The 21207-nt window shown below is 43.4% G+C and overlaps 1 protein-coding gene across 1 annotated transcript in view; it reads left to right on the top strand.

The window, feature by feature from the left end:
- tln1 (talin 1) overlaps positions 1-21207 on the top strand; it is an 84565-nt gene that overhangs the window by 15610 nt on the left and 47748 nt on the right. The window contains 17 exon segments of the mRNA XM_034095676.2: positions 1986-2083; positions 3652-3675; positions 3677-3754; positions 3756-3783; positions 5687-5839; positions 7344-7486; positions 7665-7792; positions 7881-7941; positions 8209-8313; positions 10539-10694; positions 11804-11905; positions 13870-13946; positions 14462-14642; positions 16181-16294; positions 16390-16498; positions 17749-17957; positions 20650-20748. Coding sequence (XP_033951567.1) covers positions 1986-2083; positions 3652-3675; positions 3677-3754; positions 3756-3783; positions 5687-5839; positions 7344-7486; positions 7665-7792; positions 7881-7941; positions 8209-8313; positions 10539-10694; positions 11804-11905; positions 13870-13946; positions 14462-14642; positions 16181-16294; positions 16390-16498; positions 17749-17957; positions 20650-20748 — 1865 coding nt within the window.

The raw sequence follows: 21207 nt of genomic DNA, 5'->3' as shown, positions 1-21207 counted from the left end.
TGACATAAATAAATACAGACAGACTTCTCTTGTTTATTGAGACGTATGAAACAGAAGAAGAATTACTTGCTTTTCCTAGGTCTCAGGTTATTGTCAATAAGCACTCGTATAGTAGTCTGGAGCTTCTCTTCATATATACATATTGTGCAGTAAAGGGACTTTACCTTCTCAACTTTAACACTTTCTCTATTGTCCGGAAAGTGATACTAAAATGCAATGCAACATGTTGTGAGTAAGTTTAGATGGAGAAGGAGGACACGGCAGCTGGAGGTGCATGCAGGGGAATGCAGGAGGGATTGTGGCCCTGCTACCTTTTGTCTCCATGATTACAGGCTCTGCAGAAGAGCTGCAGTTAAAGATGCCGCTCCAAGCTGAGAATAGCTCTCCTTCAACAGATCTGTCAGCTGGCGTACGTGCAGAGTTATGTCTTTATTACACGAGCTATTTCAGAAGAAGCTCTCTGGGTCACATGATCGAGCCATTTTGCCTTAAAGGTTCCACGTCATGGCCATTTCTACTGATCATAATTCCATTGTTGAGGTCGACTAGAATAGATTTATACTGTGCAATTTTCCAAACTCACTCAAACAGCATCTCTGTATGTGAATTCACTCTCTGTCCTAAACGGCTTGTTGGAGCTCCCCCCCCCCCCTGTGAGCCCAGTGGCCGTCTGCGAGACTGCGAGACAGCGAGACACCGCGAAACCCAGCCCAAACACACACACCCGCAGCCTGGCTGGGAGTTTGTGTGTGTGCCCAGGCTGAGTTCCGCGGTGTCTCGCTGTCTCGCCGACCCCACACCAGTGAGCCAGCTCACAGTGTCCCGCTCCTCGCAGCAGCCAGCCTCGCAACGTCCCGCCGAGTGTGTGTGTGTGAGGAAGTCCACGGATTGGTCCAAACGTAACAGCTCCGCGGATTGGTCAATTTGGACCAATCTGCGGAGCCGTTAAGTTACGCCACTATACCCAGGAAGTAAACAATGGAAAAAGAGAAATGTCCAGCGAGGCGTTCTGGGGCAGCAGACAGGTCTTCTCTGTGTTAGAGTTTACTCGCTACAGGGTGCACTTTGAGGGTTTGTGACTGCAGACCGTTCACATGCAGAAAAACCTTCATAACAACAAGGGGACGGGTGAGAACCAGAAAAGCATGACATGGGACCTTTAAGAAACTCAAAGAGGGAAAGCTAGTATCTCTGACTTTGCCTAAAACAGCTTGTTCTACTCTCCAGCAGATGAGAGGGTCCAGTTCTCACCAAGACAAGCGGTCACATTGTGAAGTGTAACCTGATCTGTTATCCAGAGTCCCACTGACTACACATGGGGGGGAATTAGGTCTCCTGACAGTTTCACCTCATTAGAACAACATAAATAAACGTTAATATAAACAAAAGTTGATGTAAAAATGTCGATCAAAGTCCTTGTGGCCACAGGGACACAGGCTCATGACGAAGCTCTTGTTAGTCCGTCAAATACTCCCTTGTTTCCATAAATGAACGACAAACTAATTCCAGATATTCCGCCTGACTCCTTGCTATCGCTCTGAGCTTGTCCATTTCATTAGTCACTGATTTAAGAGCTTATAGTATCTCCATCAATCTGGACCCAGCTCTCCTCCTCCTTCTCTTCGGGTTAGGATAGCCGTTGTTCCTACCACCGTGCTTTATCGTGATCAGCAATGTCTGACGTAAACAAGGCCATAAACAAAGCCCTCTCGACTTCAGAGAGGGCACAGCGGAATAAGTATTAGGAGTTACTAAAAGTAACAAGTAGAATTGAATAAGCATGAACATGTTCGATTCTAGCAGGAGCAACTGCATCAGGCGGCGCATGTGTACTAGACAAGTGCACATATTTGAAAAGTGACATCCAACACAAGCACTTACAGTCAGACCATAATAGCTCAATAGTGGCTGAAAACCACCGCGTGCGTGGATGCCAAGAACCACAGCTCCAGTGACTCACTGAGTGTTTCTGTTTCCTCCTGCAGCCAATGACTACGGGCTGTTTCTGTCCGATGAAGACCCAAAGAAAGGCATCTGGCTGGAGGCGGGCAAGGCCCTGGACTACTACATGTTGAGGAACGGGGTGAGTCATCTCCACGCTCTCTGCACACCGCTTACTGCTTCAAATCATTTCAGCACTCGCACACATGTGCTCAGTGTCTGCTCACCAGCTGATCCCAGCACCTCCAGGATGTGTGGACTAAACACACAGGAATGCATTCAACTGTTTGGCATTGAACCAGCAGCTCCAGACGTAACATATGATGTCTGCAGTAGACTATGCACTATATTATCTGTTTTAATTGTTCTACATATATTCATGTTGCGCTGTTGGAGGAACCTGCGACTTACGTTTTTCATTGCCATATCTACACTAGCTAATGTGCACATGGCAATAAAGCCTTGAATCTAGTGAAGCAGCTGAGGACCACAGATACTATAACTCACATTCATCTCCTGAAGTTCCTGCTGAAACAACACCAAATATTATAAACACATCCACTGGCTGGAGTGGGTTTAAACTAATTAGCATGAATTAGGCTAGTATTTGTTAGCATTGCTTTTGCTGGTTGCTGTGCCGCCATTAAAAGAGGCCCTTTGTAAGACAACAGAACAATGTGACTTTAGAAAATAAGAAACCAAGATAGTTATGATAAAAAATTATTTTATTTATAGGAAAAACCTGCCTTTTATTAAGCAGTAGCTTGTACACCAATAATGAAACACGTCAGCACTAATACTACAGTTTAAAAAAGCAGGAATCAAATCAGAGCCGAAAGAAAATGATAAATACATTATTTTGCATCATGAGTACATGAATGACTCCCCAAGCCTGCATGTATCCCATGTAGTATGATAAGATAAGATAAGATAAGATAAGATAAGATAAGACTTTATTCATCCCGAAGGAAATAGCTGTGCCAGAGTTACAAAATACAAAAAACACAGCAGCACAATAATAATAATAATAAAACTGTACACCAGGGGTTTCAAACTCAAATCCGGCCCGTGACTTCATTTTCCGTGGCCCCACAAGAGCTCTGAAAGAATATAATATGTTTATTATACGGTTACATGCTACTTTACAGAAGCACGTTGCCCATAAACTACATGTCCCAGAATGCATCTCAAATTAGACTTTGTTTTCTCAGAATTTGACTTTTTTTTTTAAATGTTACTTTTTTTTTTAAATGTCACTTCTGTTTTTTGATTTAGATTTTTTTTCCAGAATTTGGCTTTTTTTTAAAAATCATTTTGTGACATGCGTACTGAAGAGACTTGCAATTATTTGCCCCAGACTTCTACTTTCAGACGTAGTTAATTATGAAGTTATTAACCTATCCAATAATAATCCAATGCACAGGCAATAATGTAATATAATACATTATTTTATATATTTATTTATATATGTATTCTTACATAGTCTTAAACTTACAACCGGCCCTTTGAGTGCAGCCATAATGCTGATGTGGCCCGTGATTAATTGAGTTTGACACCCCTTCTGTACACTAACAGTGCAAGTAAAAATAGCAATGCAATAACTACAGGAAACATAGATAGGTCACATATTTAATCTAAATATTACAGTATTTAGTATTTGGTATTTAGTAGTGCAAAAACCGTAACACAGCCCTGTTCCCTGTGTTGCAGGACACTCTGGAGTACAAGAAGAAGCCAGAGGCCTCTGAAGATCCGCATGCTGGACGGCACCGTGAAAACCGTCATGGTGGACGACTCCAAGATCGTCAGTGACCATGCTGATGACCATCTGTGCCAGGATAGGTCAGTTCCGACACACACACCACACACACACACACACACAACCACACACACACACACACACACACACACACACACACACACTCACACATCAGATGGACAACTCTCTTTAAAAAAAAGTTGTATTCATCTATTAAATATCATACATGAACATCATACATCCTACATACAACAAAGCCCAGGGGCAGACATAGAAAGCAACAACACATTACATAAAGCAAATAAAGAAAAAAAGGAAAGAAAAATACATTTTGATACTTCAGATTAAATATGTTTTCCTTCTTATTCCTGATGTTTTTCATAGTGAAAATATATTGTTTAAATTCTTGATAGAAATGTACACTTTGGTTTGGAGTCATTTCTTTTTATGGATATGAAATTTCGCTAAAAATACAATTAATAGGACAAAAAAGACTAAATCTGCGTCCATATTTAATAAATGTTTTATTCATCTATTCAATATCATACATGAACATTATACATACAACAAAGTCCAGGGGCAGACATACAAAGCAACAGAACATTACATAAAGGAAAATTAAAAAAGTTAAGAAGAATACATTTTGATACTTCAGATTAAATATTTTTTAAATATCAAATTAGTTTTGATTAGTGATTACGGCTCTTTGAAGGGAGCCGGATCTTATGGCTCCGTTCCTTTGCGAGAGACGTTTTTCAAGGGGGCGGGGTTACTAGGTTTATCTGCGAACTATACGTTTTACTAGGGCTGTGCGATATATGGCAAAAATCATAATCACGATTATTTGGGTCCATAATTGATATCACGATTATTACATACGATTATTCATTGACTTTGAAAACATCCTTTTATTGAACTTTAAAACAAACACAAATAATAATTTGAAAAGTATATTTTTAACTGTTGATTACCCTGAACGTATAGTTCAACTGAAAACACAAAAATAAATTATACATTTATATTTAAATAAATAATATAAAAATAATAAATACCAATAAACAAGATCAACAAATATTTTGGAGCGCACTGCCACAAGCTACTAAACATATATAAATATGATAAATACAAATAAATTAGTTACATTTTTTGCAGTGCACTGTCACAACCTAGCAAAGCTAAATAATAGTTTTTTTTCGATGATGTTGTTTTCGTAATTGTGGCAGGCCAAAATCGTAATTGCGATTAAAATACGATTAATTGCACAGCCCTGCCTTTTATAATTAAATCAAATGTAGCCCTGTTTTGACCAATGATTTATATGTATACACATATATAACTTAAATTGTTCAATACATAATTTGTACTGAAGTATTCAAAAGTAAAAAATACATTTTTAATATAAATGATTTGCTGTGGCCAATTGTTTTCATTGCATGTTCAGACCCTTGTAGATAGCAGTACCTATACAAACTGACAACAAATCTTTGCTGAGCCTAAAAATAATCATAAATAAATAACATAATGAAAATAAATATATTGCAATGCTCAAAACAGCAGCATCCAACAGTTTCTAATCCTTGGATATTACATGTCACTGCCTGCATGCACGGAGCAGCTGTAGCGCGGAGATCATCATATCATTCTGTCTTGTATTACTTAACAAAAAAACGTCTCCCGTCGTTCACTTAAAAGAGAGAAAATCTGCGTCCATACTATCAGCCCTGAAGCACATAGAAATGTCTCTATCCTGGAGTTGAACCTTTTGTCCCGTCTTTCTTCTAATAGAACATTCTACATCATACCACAATACTACAACACACGCATTCATAAAATAAAAGGCCAATAGTTTCTTCTCGTAGATTACAAAATGTTCAGGAATATTCAATAGCTGGACGACTCTCTGATCACACATAACGTCACCGCTGATTATAGGTGATATCGGTTTAATCCTTTGAAGGTAAACGCTGTATTGTGTTTGTGTGCCAGGTATTACAAACTACGATGAGTACTCACTGGTGCGAGACATCATCGAGGAGAAGAAGGAGGAGACCACCGGCACGCTGAAGAGAGACAAGACTCTGCTGAGAGACGAGAGGAAGATGGAGAAGCTGAAGCAGAAGCTCCACACAGACGATGAGTGTACGACACACACCAGATCCACGTTTAGCATCGTTAGCTGCTGGTCAACCAACTGTGACTGTGACTGAGGCTTTACTTGAAATGATCAATTCCTTTCTTATCTTGGATGATAAAGCCTTTTTGTTTGTGAGGATTTAAAGATACACTGAATATCGAGTGGAGCAACACAGAGGCTCGTGTATACTTTAATGGCTGAGGTTCAGAATAAGGAAGGCTAATATTTGACCAGCTTTGACACTTGTTTTAAACGCCAAAGAAGACATTGAACAACTCTCTGCTCCTACTAATCATTAACATCAAAGTAAACTTTAAGCACCAAAAGTAAAAGCACTCATTATGCAGAAGGGCAAAACTAAGCACCATATGTTTTAAAGGGGACCTATCATGCAAAATGCACTTGTTGATGTCCCCGGTGTGTCGGGGAACTCACGCAGCGTCAGGAAATAAAACCCTCTCTCTTTTCCTCCGTACCCAAATCTCTAAAAACGGGGAACAACGGAGCTGATCCAGATTTGCGTCCGATACGACGTAATATCTGAAATGTGGACCCACGGGCCAATCAGAAACGTTGCTATCGGAAACAATGCCCGACTGTTTTGGACGTAATATGGTCGGTGTTTACATTAGCATCGCTAACACTCAGAGCTAACCTGTACTGGAGAGCATGTGTGTGAAGAAGCAGGAAGTAGAAAGGAACTCACCTTGTGGTGTAACCGGCAAGAGAGAAAGCCTTTGAGCTCCAGACTGTTTCAGATCCTTGATAATCCATGATATGGCGTTTCATCACGGCAGCATTTAGTTTAGACGGTAGCTGCCGTTTCAGACCCCTCCAAAAGCTTTATACCCCAAATCAGCACTTTTGAAACAGGAAGTGAAATAGAGGGATATGAGGCATGGCTAGAATGGCAGATCTGTTTGGTATGTTGAGCAAAACACTTCATAGACATGTTTTCTATATATTTCTATATATCTGAAATTTATGCTATTGCCTAAAAATAGCATGATAGGTGACCTTTAAATTATAATATTAAAATGATTTGTGTTTTAATGTCACTTCAATGTTGCACTTAGTAAAAGTAAGGTTTATTTGAATTCATGTATACTTCTGGGTCATTTAATAGTTATATATGATAATGTATTAGTAGATGTATTTGTTATGTTATTAACCTAAATCTGCAATGTAACTCGTAGCTAAGTCTGTAAATTAAATGCAGTGAAGTAAAAAGGACATTTGCTGACAAAATGTAGTGGAGTAAAAATATAAAGTGACATCAAATAAAGCACACGAACCTACATTACTTGAATACATTCGACCACTGCTATAACCATTTTATAATTTATATTATTTTAGTCGTCATGAGTTACGGTCATTTCTAAAGTAGCAGTAGATCAAGCAGACCTGTGATTGGACATCATCAGTCCTCTGCATGTTGTGTGTGGTGTCCAATAGTCACACATATCGAAGCCTTGACCCAGTGAGTTGATGCTTGACGTGTCTCCTCAGTGAACTGGTTGGACCACGGCCGGACGCTGAGGGAGCAGGGAGTGGAGGAGACGGAGATGTTGCTGCTGAGAAGGAAGTTCTTCTACTCGGACCAGAACGTGGACTCCAGAGACCCGGTCCAGCTCAACCTGCTCTACGTACAGGTACAACCAAGCACCCACAACGTTTGGAAATCCTTCTACAGTGAGTCAGTTGTTCTCTTGATAATATTGTGTGTGTGTGTGTGTGTGTGTGTGTGTGTGTGTGTGTGTGTGTGTGTGTGTGTGTGTGTGTGTGTGTGTGTGTGTGTGTGTGTGTGTGTGTGTGTGTGTGTGTGGACAGGCCCGTGATGACATCCTGAACGGCTCTCATCCAGTCTCCTTCGACAAGGCCTGTGATTTCTGTGGCTATCAGTGTCAGATTCAGTTCGGAGACCACAAGGAGGACAAACACAAGCCTGGATTCTTAGAGTGAGAACCGCATTCATACTCGCAACAGCTTTTTCTTTTGAATACACCGGTTATTCATTTGATTCTGGTTTTACTTTGTACCCCACAGTTTGAAGGAGTTCATTCCCAAAGAGTACATCAAGAACAAAGGAGAGAAAAAGATCTTCCAGGTAAGACGGCTGCTTCATCTGATTCTTCATCGATACTCGCTTTAGTGATCAGACTAAATGTTATAATATTCATTTGTCGCTTGAGAATAAACTCAGATGTTGTCCCTGTATGGATTTATTGCATTTCAAAACATCCGCACCGAGCAGAGAGGACATGTTGAACCCGAACCCAGAACACATACATGTACTATAGCATGTTCATTTAGGAACAATGGTTTGTGCTTCAGGTTTGCTCGAGTCCTCTGATTGTTCCTCTTGTCTCTGCAGGCACACAAAAACTGTCAGAACATGACGGAGATCGAGGCCAAAGTCAGCTACGTGAAGCTGGCCAGATCCCTGAAGACCTACGGAGTGTCCTTCTTCCTGGTCAAGGTGGGATAAAAAACGTTCAGGGGCATCTGTCCACTGGTGATTTGCTCCCACCACGAGTACACTGACATAGCAAAAAGATAAACACAACACACACACACACACACACACACACACACACACACACACACACACACACACACACACACACACACACACACACACACACACACACACACACACACACACACACACACCATATCTTCTTTAGTTAGGAATACAGCTGATTCAGATTGTCTTGACCAGATTTCCAAGAACCCCAACATGTTGACGAGCTCCTAAAACCAATAGTTAAATATTCACAAGTTTCACATCACGACCAATGAGATGTTAATTCTGGAGGGTGTGGCTGTGTATTAAAAGCTAACAACAACGTGTGTGTGTGTGTGTGTGTGTGTGTGTGTGTGTGTGTGTGTGTGTGTGTGTGTGTGTGTGTGTGTGTGTGTGTGTGTGTGTGTGTGTGTGATGAATGTAGATGTGATTTTGTTTGTTTTATTTCTTTATTAACGAGTGCAGATTTAACCGACAATAACCCCATTTTTCACATTTCCTGGTTTTGGTTTTCTTATGACAGGAAATTGCACTTCTACCCCTCTTTTGTTACATATAAGAAAACAAACGGAATGTCTTGCGGGCCACCACATACTGCAATAAAGGGGACCATTTTTATTTGTATCTTAAATATTTTAGACGTATTGAAATATGAGGCCCATATTAAACAGCTGTGCAAGAACTCCTTCTATCACCTCAGGAATATCTCCAAACTCCGCCCCACTCTCACTCTGACTGTCTGACGCCGAAAAGCTAGTCCACGCCTTTGTCTCCTCCAGGCTGGACTACTGCAATGCAATCCTCATCGGGATCCCTAACAAAAGCATCTAGAAGCTCCACTTCACCCAGAACAGCGCTGCTAGGATCCTGATGAGGGTGCGCAAATACGAACATATCACCCCCATCCTTAAAGCACTACACTGGCACCCCGTGGACCTGAGGATCGAATACAAGGTCTCCGTCCTCACCCACCACCAGTGTATCCATGGAACTGCTCCCCCCCCCCCTACCTCAAGGAACTCCTCGCCCCTCGTACTTCCTTTCGGACCACCCGCTCCAGCAAAACCAACCTCCTCAAACCCCCCAGGACCAAGCTCCGCACTACGGGAGACCGGGCCTTCTGCTCGGCTGCCCCCAGTCTGTGGAACGCTCTCCCCGACCACATGAGAGCGCCACAGACCGTGGAGGCTTTGAAAAGGCCTCCAAACCCATCTGTTCAATGGAGCCTTTCCCTAGACCAGGGGTGTCAAACTCAATTTCATCGCGGGCCACATCAGCATTATGGTTGCACTCAAAGGGCCAGTTGTAACTTTAAGACTATATAAAAATACATATATAAATATATCATATATATAAAATAATGTATTACATCATTGGCTCTGCATTGGATTATCATCGGATAGGGTAATAACTTCATAATTAACTACGTCTGAAAGCAGAAGTCTATAGGGCAAATAATTGCAAGTCTCTTCAGTGCGTATGTCCCAAAATGATTTAAAAAGAAAAGCCAAATTCTGGAGAAAAAAGAAATAGAAGTGACATTTTGAAATAAAAATCTAATTCTGAGAAAAAGGAATTCTATGAAAAAATGGATATTTTGAAGAAAAAAAGGCAAATTCTGAGAAAAAAAGGCAAATTCTGAGAAAAAAAGTCATATTTGAGATGCATTGTGGGACATGTAGTTTATGGGCAACGTGCTTCTGTAGCATGTAACCGTATAATAAACATATTATATTCTTTGCAAGCTCTTGTGGGGCCACATAAAATGAAGTCGCGGGCCGAATGTGGCCCCCGGGCCTTGAGTTTGACACCCCTGCCCTAGACCTTTTATTTATTTGTTATTGTTTGTTTTTACTGCTTTTTATTCATTCTACCGTGTTGTGTACTGTTTTTATTTTGTTCCATGCTAAATGCTTGTAGCACTTCGGGATCTGAACTCAGATATGAAGTGCGTTATAAATTAAACCCATTATTATTATTAGACATAGTGTCAAAATAGCGCTGACAAAAATGTATTATCTCTGGGCATGAGTAGGACATGTGACTTCGGTGACATGGAGATGACATCTGTCACACTTGTCCTCAACCCCTGGAAACATTTCTGACAGGCGGACGTTAGAAAGATGAACCCTGTGTAAATGTCTTTAACACACCACCTGGTGTTCCTCGTCCTGCAGGAGAAAATGAAGGGCAAGAACAAACTGGTGCCTCGTCTGCTGGGCATCACCAAGGAGTGTGTGATGAGGGTGGACGAGAGGACCAAGGAGGTGATCCAGGAGTGGAGCCTGACCAACATCAAGCGCTGGGCCGCCTCGCCCAAGAGCTTCACTCTGGTGAGTAGTAGGACATCCTGTCGGAGTGAACAGAAGCAAGGTACACTGGGTAACATCTCGTAGAGTAACACGGTGTGTGGAGTGAGAGAGAAAGACATGATGGATTCGAGCAGCTGCAGTGAGTCTTTTGCAGCTAACTACTAACGGTGATTTAAAATAAATACGATTTTTTGATTTGATTTATTTCGAATGTGTAAAATAGTAATAATAATAATAATGAAATGAAACATGAGAATTATTATACTATACAAACTTAAAGGTGGGGTAGGTGAGTTTGAGAAACCGGCTCGAGATACACTTGTTGTTATATTCCATGGAATGCTCTCAACATCCCGATAGCAATGAATATCTGAAGTGCTTTGACAACAAATACATAAAAAATATCATCTGTGGAAGCCGTGGTACTGTGAAAAGCACGACCAATCATCTGAGCCGGCTCGGCTAAAGTAACTGGATGGCCTACCTGCCTGTCAGCCTGCCATCTGGGCACAGACTTATCTCGTGCCCTCATTGGTCATGTGCGCGTGGTGTGTGTTGGAGGAGGGGCTCTGTGAGGAAGGGGCAGATTTTTTCCGGCTGTGTATTTTCAAATTCTAGCGCACTCCAGCTGGTTTCTCCAACTTACCTACCCCACCTTTAAGCAGTGTCAAATTGATAAACAAAAATCGTACTGACTTATAAATTATATATAAACAAATAATCTACTTAATTACACATCTGAAAAGGGGTGGGAAGAAGTTTACACTTATGTAATCCCACGCCTTCTCCCAAAACCTAAATTATTAAAAAGAAATCTTAAAGAAACACATTTCTTATTGAAAAGCAAAGACATCAAAACAACAAATAAATAAACAAATAAAAGATCCCACAGAGGTTACGAGAGGAAAAGCAGGGATGTCGTTGTTGTTAGGGAAGCGTGTGGCGCAGTGCGTTAGTGTTCGGATCAGGGGACCACAGGTTCAAACCCCATTGCAGTCAGCATGGCGTTGCCCACAGTATTGAATGTAAGTCGCTTTGGATAAAAGCGTCTAACAAGTGACATATAGTGTAATGTTGTTGATGGTAACATGTGTTTATGTTTTAATCTGAGTGCTTTCTTCTCCCTTCAGGACTTCGGGGACTACCAGGACGGGTATTACTCCGTGCAGACCACTGAGGGCGAGCAGATCGCTCAGCTTATTGCCGGCTACATCGACATCATCCTCAAAAAGGTAACAGTCAGCTTTATGTTGGGACCAGCGTTAGCGATTAAAATCCTCGATTCATTTTAAATTATATTTTCTTTATCATCTTCAGTTTTCTCCTCATCAGTTTCCCATCAGAGAGAAACATTATTACCTTAACAAATGTTTTATCAAGCTGTCATGAGGTGGATTTCTTAATGTAGAAACAGTTTGTAACAGTATCTAGTACATGTAGCTGTTTGAAATTAAATCCTACTTAATAATATCAATGATAATGCAGTTAAAACCCATAGGCGGCGCGTGAGGCTCAGGTTTGGGAAGGCTAAATAACTTGTTGTACCTGGCGCTGCCCGCCTCCAGCGTCTATAGAAAATAGATCAACTCAGTGACCAATCAGAGCTCAGTGTGCGGAGTTTAAATCTACCAAGTCATATTACAGGATAAAGGAAATGCAGAACAACTGCCGCATGCCGGGAAGACGCCGACGTGTCGCACTTATCATTCATATCACTTCATAATGTATCACATATCTCCTGATCTGAGTCAGCTGAGCCGTATCTGGCCGTGCAACACTCACAGTGTCACATACCGGATGCAGAAGTATTATTTTAAGCAACACATAAGTTGACGAAACACTCGAGACAAATGTAATTAAAGTCAGATCGTGTTTTAGACGGGGCAGTGATATCATAAACCTGTTGATGTACGCATTCAACCAGCTGTTCTGTTACCAGCTGTATTCACCTTGCAGGTGCAACTATGCTGCTTTTATCCTGGATAAAGTGTTTAAGTCATGGATGTTTAAAGTTTCACTTCTTCATATTTGTCTAATATTATGGTTTCATTTTCATGAATGAAGTATGACGCTGCGCTGCCAGTACGCTTGTCCATGTTTGTGATTGGTCAAATGTTGCTAGCCCCGCCCCTTGAACGCGCTCTCAGCCGGACAGAGAAACCCTGGGTTGATTCACCGAGTTGATAACCAGCGTCGTAGGACCGCTTGGCGAGATCTCGTTTGTTAGGATTAGATAAGATAACTCAAACATTACTTTACATTTAGCTGACGCTTTTATCCAGAGCGACTCACAACAAGTGCGTTCGACCAGGAAGACACAACCTTGAAGAAAACAGAATCATATAAGTACCAGGTTTCATAGAGCCAAGTATTTCAAGTGCTACTCACCTAGCTTTAGAGAAGCCAGTCCTTTATTAGTATATAAGTGCTTTGTTAATAATTCTTTGTTAGTAATTCTATCGCTCGAAGTGAAGTCGAAAAATAACTACAGAACAATTATACAGAGTAGAATAAATGAAACAGAGAAGTCTATTTAAACAAGAATATAACTTACAGTGGTTTCTGAGTCAATAGGTAGTGTCGTCACCCGGTCTAGATACACACTGAGTTCTGGAAAACATATCCAGGGTCTGTTGAACTGGCTTCGTAGTGCACTTTACTGGCGCTCATGTCAAAGACACGGACACAGCCTACATTATATTTGTATTTGACCAGGATGCAGTGACAAACTATTTGGGAAGGCTTGGCTTTCCCTAGCCTACAGTACCTGTGAAAACCCCTTCAGCCATCTTACCGTATCTATACCAAAGGGACACTTGGTTTAATCGACCATTACACCTCTTTTGTAGACAGGAGAGATATCAAGTATTTGATACATTATTAAGACTATTAGATATTCAGCCTTAGAGCATTTGAGCCAAGGGATATTATTAATATCTCTGAGATGAGGTTGTAAATTAGGACCTTTATCTTGTCTTGTGATGTCTTGCTGAAAACAGCCCTTGCTCTTACATTGTTGACTTCTTCGTATTCATTACCCTTTTATTAGATAAAGTTGTTACGATATCTACATTTGTTTATCCACCACTGTCCTAAAACATCTGCATTGTGTCCAATGAAGGTTTATTTTAGCCTCTCTTGAATTAGGATTCCTTAAAAATGACATGTTCTGTCATCCATTGATGTCTCTTCACAGAAAAAGAGCAAAGACCACTTTGGCCTGGAGGGAGATGAAGAGTCCACCATGCTGGAAGACTCCGTGTCACCCAAAAAGTAAGTGTGTGTGTGTGTGTGTGTGTGTGTGTGTGTGTGTGTGTGTGTGTGTGTGTGTGTGTGTGTGTGTGTGTGTGTGTGTGTGTGAGAAACAATTATGTAAAGCCATTTTAAATAATTTCTGTGTGTGTGTGTGTGTGTGTGTGTGTGTGTGTGTGTGTGTGTGTGTGTGTGTGTGTGTGTGTGTGTGTGTGTGTGTGTGTGTGTGTGTCTTACAGTATTTTACGTGTGTGTGTGGACCAACAATCTTTAAGCAGATTTTTAACAGGTGGAGCAGTTTTAATTTTCAAGCTGTTGACGAACACTTTTAAAACATACAGTCTTATTCTCTGATTGCCCTTATATCTGTTAAATTGTATTTGTAGTCTTGTATGTATTTATTTATGTTAAGGATTTACATATTAGCTCTGTATTTACTGTGAGGATTGACTGGAGCACAAAGGATGCTTCAGTCTGACTGTGTCTCTCCCATTCGAGGGTAGCCTCTCTTCTCATGGTCCGTGTCCCCTCCACAGGTCCACGGTGCTGCAGCAGCAGTTCAACCGGGTGGGGAAGGTGGAGACGGGCTCCGTGGCTCTGCCGGCCATCATGAGGTCCGGAGCCGGGGGGCCAGAGAGTTTCCAGAGGGGCTCCATGCCTCAGGCCAAGCAGCACATCACCAGCGGACAGATGCACCGAGGACACATGCCCCCTCTGGTAAAACAAACATGACTTCCACTGACAGGAAGTCATAATAACAGATTACATTTGTATAGCGGGGACCCAAGGCCGCTTTACACGCTGTAAATAATGTAAATACTATATATATATTTATTTTTTATGTTATTATAGTTTTCTTAAAATAGTTCTCCATCTGTGTTTTCTCATTTGTTTTACTTTTACGTATGCATGACGACATCAAGTCAAATTCCTCGTACGTGTCAACCTACCTGGTGATAAACCTGTTTCTGAATCTGAACAAACAAGAGGGGCAAATAATAAAGTAATACATTAAATACAAATAGCAGTAGGACTGGAAGCAGGGGGACTGTGATGGGTTAGGGGTCAAAGGTCAAGGTGACCAGGTGAGTTTTTAATGATGACTTGAAGATCTCCAGGGTCTCTTGATGTCTCCCACTGACAGGAAGTGGCTTGCGGTATTGAGAGACAGACGTTATTAACTGCAATATATAACTGGCTGCTTTATCTTCAGAACTGTTACAGGATGTGTATTTTGTAAATTGTGTAATTTTTATTATTTTTTTAACTTTAATATTTGTTATGCATGCTTCTTATGTAACATTAAAGGGGACCTATCAGGCAAAATGCACTTTTTGATGTACATAAATATGTCCCCGGTGTGTCAGGGAACTCACACATACCTCATTCACACCAACGGTGTTTCGGGGCCGGTTCGGAGCTGGAGCTTGAAAAGCACCGGGTTTTCCTGTTCACACCGCAGCGGAGCCGCCTCTTAGCTCCGGAATCCGGTTCGTTTCAAGCACCTAAAAATTGTCCGGCCAGAGCAAAAGCACCGCATTCGTCACGCTAACGTCGAGGCGGGGGCAGGGGCGGGATCAACTCCTGAACAACAACAGCAAGCCGGTGTTTTATCCAGTTTGTACACAACGATGGAGAAACTTAGCAAGCAGCAGTGGTCCACTGAAGAGACCAGCTACCTGCTGGGAATCTGGTCTTCCAAAGAGGTACAGAGGAAGCTGGAGCGCAATCGGCCATTGTTGTTGTTGTTGTTGTTGTCGGTGTCAGCTGTGAGGGGTTTCCGCAAGGTTTGGCTTTATGAAGCAGGCACGCAAACGGTTACGTCATGACGCAAACGATGACGCGGCACCAGTCAGACTCTGGGCGGTGTGAAAAGAGCCGGAGCTGAACCGAAGAACTGGTTCTGAACCTGAAAAGCTCTAGCACGGAGCTTGATCCGGAGTTGCGTTGGTGTGAATGAGGTAAAAGTGTCAGAAAACAAAACCCTCTCTCTTTTCCTCCGTACCCACATCTCTAAAAACGGTGGAACAACGGAGCTGATCCAGATTTGCGTCCGATATGACGTAATATCTGAAATGTGGACCCACGGCTTGATGTCTAAAAACACGTCATAGACATGTTTTTATATATTTTTATATATCTGAGACCCATAATATATGCTAAAAATAGCATGATAGGAGACCTTCCTGCTGTAATGTCCCCTCTGCGGGACCAACAAAGGGATTCTGATTCTGATTGGTTGTGTGTGTCCACAGACTTCAGCTCAGCAGGCTCTGACAGGAACCATCAACTGCAGCATGCAGGCGGTGCAGGCGGCCCAGGCCTCTCTGGACGACTTCGACACGCTGCCGCCCCTGGGAACTGACGCTGTGAGAGTTCACTTCCTGTTGTGCTAATATAATAACCGTATGATATCTAGGTCTTTGTCACCAGAGGATTTATTTGTCCTCCCCTTTTTTTAAAGGCATCCCAAGCCTGGCGCAAAAACAAAATGGATGAGTCCAAACATGAGATCCACTCCCAGGTGGATGCCATCACAGCCGGCACAGCATCCATGGTGAACCTGACTGCAGGTGAGCACTGCTCAGCTCCACGCTCTGTCCTCGGTATTTATAATATTACCATGATGTGTTGGTCCGGATGATTTGTTTTAAATTCTCATTATCAATTCACAGCTTCATAGTTTCTTCGAGCTTTCTTGAAAAAATAGTTTTCCCAGTACATTAGACTTGACATGCAGGCGTCCTCTCTTCTTCAAAACTGTTCAGATTGCTCTGGCCTCGTCATCCGTTCTGCGTGAGGTCCATTTTTAGGAAGCTACTCACTAGTATCAGAGCCAGAGTGACACGCCTGATAGAGCTAGCTTAAATGTACCATTCAATAAGCAGGCTTTACAGCAGGGGTGTCAAACTCAATTTCATCACGGGCCACATTCGCATAAAGGTTGCACTCAAAGGGCCGGTTGTAACGATATAAATATATAATATAAATATAAAATAATGTATTATTGCCTTTGAATTGGATTATTATCGGATAGTATAATAACTTAGTAATTAACTACGTCTGAAAGCAGAAGTCCAGGGCAAATAATCTCTTCAGTGCGCATGTCACAAAACGAGATGCATTGTGGGACATGTAGTTTATGGGCAACCTGCTTCTGTAAAGTGGCATGTAACCGGTATAATAAACTTATTATATTCTTTGCAAGCTCTTGCGGGGCCGCATAAAATGAAGTCGCGAGCCGGATTTGGCCCCCGGGCCTTGAGTTTGAGACCCCTGCTTTACAATGACCAGTCTATTGGTTAGGCGGCCATATGTTTCATATTTCCTATCAGGATTCTCCACACATACTGTAGGCCTACAGGTGAGTCGGATTCACATGTTATAGGCGAATGCAGTTCGGCTTTCTAACTAACATGGAGAGACAGCGAGGGGTCAATTGTGTGGGCTTAACTTGGAAACATGTGGGGCATCTTGAGTCATTAGAAATAGATGTTGAGATAGGAACCAGGAGGAGAGTTCACTCCATACATCAGGTGTATTCAGAAGCATACGACGTGTTTAAAAGGCTAAGACCAGATCCTCAATCGAGCCTCAGAATGTGTATCGTTTTGCTGAATTGAGTCATATTTCAGTTTTTTCATCGTTTATTTTATTGTGCACTAGTGCTAAGGTAAGGTTTATTTATATAGCACCTTTTCAGACACAGAGGCAACTCAAAGTTCTTTACCTCCTCACCAACACTTAATAACAACACAACCGAAAGGGACACAATAAATAAACACAATGGGATAACACTAGTGTCCTCCACACATGTCCTCAGGCGACCCAGCAGAGACGGACTACACGGCGGTGGGCTGCGCCGTCACCACCATCTCCTCCAACCTGACGGAGATGTCAAAGGGAGTGAAGCTGCTGGCAGCGCTGATGGAGGACGAAGGGGCCAACGGGCAGCAGCTGCTGGGAGCCGCCAAGAACCTGGCCTGCGCTGTGTCCGACATGCTGAAGACCGCCCAGCCTGCCAACACCGAGGTACTGTACACACACATGAATACTTTATTTGGTTCCACAAATTATATTACGTAAGACAGGGAATCAAATATATCGGGCCTAAGCAGCGGCAGCCTTAAGGGAACACATAGCATCTCCTTCTCCACACGGCTAAGCTGCAGCCTTAAGGGAACACATAGCATCTCCTTCTCCACACGGCTAAGCTGCAGCCTTAAGGGAACACATAGCATCTCCTTCTCCACACGGCTAAGCAGCAGCCTTAAGGGAACACATCTCCTTCTCCACACGGCTAGGCAGCAGCCTTAAGGGAACACAGAGCATCTCCTTCTCCACACGGCTAAGCGGCAGCCTTAAGGGAACACATAGCATCTCCTTCTCCACACGGCTAAGCAGCAGCCTTAAGGGAACACATCTCCTTCTCCACACGGCTAGGCAGCAGCCTTAAGGGAACACAGAGCATCTCCTTCTCCACACGGCTAAGCGGCAGCCTTAAGGGAACACATAGCATCTCCTTCTCCACACGGCTAAGCAGCAGCCTTAAGGGAACACATAGCACCTCCTTCTCCACACGGCTAAGCAGCCGCCTTAAGGGAACACATAGCATCTCCTTCTCCACACGGCTAAGCGGCAGCCTTAAGGGAACACATAGCATCTCCTTCTCCACACGGCTAAGCGGCCGCCTTAAGGGAACACATAGCATCTCCTTCTCCACACGGCTAAGCAGCCGCCTTAAGGGAACACATAGCATCTCCTTCTCCACACGGCTAAGCAGCCGCCTTAAGGGAACACATAGCACCTCCTTCTCCACACGGCTAAGCAGCCGCCTTAAGGGAACACATAGCATCTCCTTCTCCACACGGCTAAGCGGCAGCCTTAAGGGAACACAGAGCATCTCCTTCTCCACACGGCTAAGCTGCAGCCTTAAGGGAACACATAGCATCTCCTTCTCCACACGGCTAAGCAGCCGCCTTAAGGGAACACATAGCATCTCCTTCTCCACACGGCTAAGCAGCCGCCTTAAGGGAACACATAGCACCTCCTTCTCCACACGGCTAAGCTGCAGCCTTAAGGGAACACATAGCATCTCCTTCTCCACACGGCTAAGCGGCAGCCTTAAGGGAACACATAGCATCTCCTTCTCCACACGGCTAAGCAGCAGCCTTAAGGGAACACATAGCATCTCCTTCTCCACACGGCTAGGCAGCAGCCTTAAGGGAACACATAGCATCTCCTTCTCCACACGGCTAAGCGGCAGCCTTAAGGGAACACATAGCATCTCCTTCTCCACACGGCTAAGCGGCCGCCTTAAGGGAACACATAGCATCTCCTTCTCCACACGGCTAAGCGGCAGCCTTAAGGGAACACAGAGCATCTCCTTCTCCACACGGCTAAGCTGCAGCCTTAAGGGAACACATAGCACCTCCTTCTCCACACGGCTAAGCTGCAGCCTTAAGGGAACACATAGCATCTCCTTCTCCACACGGCTAAGCAGCCGCCTTAAGGGAACACATAGCATCTCCTTCTCCACACGGCTAAGCTGCAGCCTTAAGGGAACACATAGCATCTCCTTCTCCACACGGCTAAGCTGCAGCCTTAAGGGAACACATAGCACCTCCTTCTCCACACGGCTAAGCTGCAGCCTTAAGGGAACACATAGCACCTCCTTCTCCACACGGCTAAGCTGCAGCCTTAAGGGAACACATAGCACCTCCTTCTCCACACGGCTAAGCTGCAGCCTTAAGGGAACACATAGCACCTCCTTCTCCACACGGCTAAGCTGCAGCCTTAAGGGAACACATAGCATCTCCTTCTCCACACGGCTAAGCTGCAGCCTTAAGGGAACACATAGCACCTCCTTCTCCACACGGCTAAGCTGCAGCCTTAAGGGAACACATAGCACCTCCTTCTCCACACGGCTAAGCTGCAGCCTTAAGGGAACACATAGCACCTCCTTCTCCACACGGCTAAGCTGCAGCCTTAAGGGAACACATAGCACCTCCTTCTCCACACGGCTAAGCTGCAGCCTTAAGGGAACACATAGCACCTCCTTCTCCACACGGCTAAGCTGCAGCCTTAAGGGAACACATAGCACCTCCTTCTCCACACGGCTAAGCTGCAGCCTTAAGGGAACACATAGCACCTCCTTCTCCACACGGCTAAGCTGCAGCCTTAAGGGAACACATAGCACCTCCTTCTCCACACGGCTAAGCTGCAGCCTTAAGGGAACACATAGCACCTCCTTCTCCACACGGCTAAGCTGCAGCCTTAAGGGAACACATAGCACCTCCTTCTCCACACGGCTAAGCGGCAGCCTTAAGGGAACACATAGCATCTCCTTCTCCACACGGCTAAGCGGCAGCCTTAAAGGAACACATAGCATCTCCTTCTCCACACAGCCTACTACTAATATTAGCACCTCCCTGTGGTTGGTGCACGCGCACACACACACACACACATCTGTGGATGGACATATGTTGCGAGAGGCCAACATGCCATCATTATAACTCCAGTTGGTGAATGAGCAAACGTCCCTCTATTGGTCAGAATAATGATCATTCTAACACAAAGGTGGGGTTTAAGAGCCTTCATTCTTAGTCACAAGAGATGGGATAAGCTCTCTGTATGACACACACACACACACACACACACACACACTTATGGGTGGACATATGTTGCAAGAGTGTGTGTCTAAGATGTGTTGTTGTTGTTGCAGCCTCGTCAGATCCTGCTGCAGGCTGCAGGCAACGTGGGCCAGGCCAGCGGAGAGCTGCTGTCTCACATCGGAGAGACGGACCACGACCCACAGTTCCAGGTGTGTCCATCTTTTCCTTTCGTATGTGTTGATGTAAGAAGGGACAACACACATGGGGGGTCCATCAGGCCATATGTTGCCATATATCTGCTGTCCCTGGCAGGTTGGTGGTATTAAAAGAAAACATACAAGAGCATGCAAGCACATGGTAAAGCACATCTTATCCTTTATTCATGCTTTATTCTTTCCATCTAGCACTCGCAAGACAAACTTAATGTCATTTAGTTATTTAGGCTATAAGATTTAGAAGAGCCATCCAAGACAACTTCCAAACCTATCATTAATCCTCCTGGTAATGTGGGGTACTATTTCAGATCGGCGAGAACCCTTTGTTCCAGCTTCCTTCAAATGTTAACTTTGATATTGAAGGATGGCGCCGATAACACCCATACTTTCATTCATTTAAAACGGCTTTACAGCACAACCAATGTTCTCAGGTTGAACCCAAAAGAATGAGAA

This window comes from Pseudochaenichthys georgianus, chromosome 12 (genome assembly GCF_902827115.2).
Source record: "Pseudochaenichthys georgianus chromosome 12, fPseGeo1.2, whole genome shotgun sequence".
Taxonomy (NCBI): Eukaryota; Metazoa; Chordata; class Actinopteri; order Perciformes; family Channichthyidae; genus Pseudochaenichthys; species Pseudochaenichthys georgianus.
The sequence above is the reverse complement of the archived record's forward strand: the minus strand, read 5'-3'. Positions and strand labels throughout refer to the sequence as shown.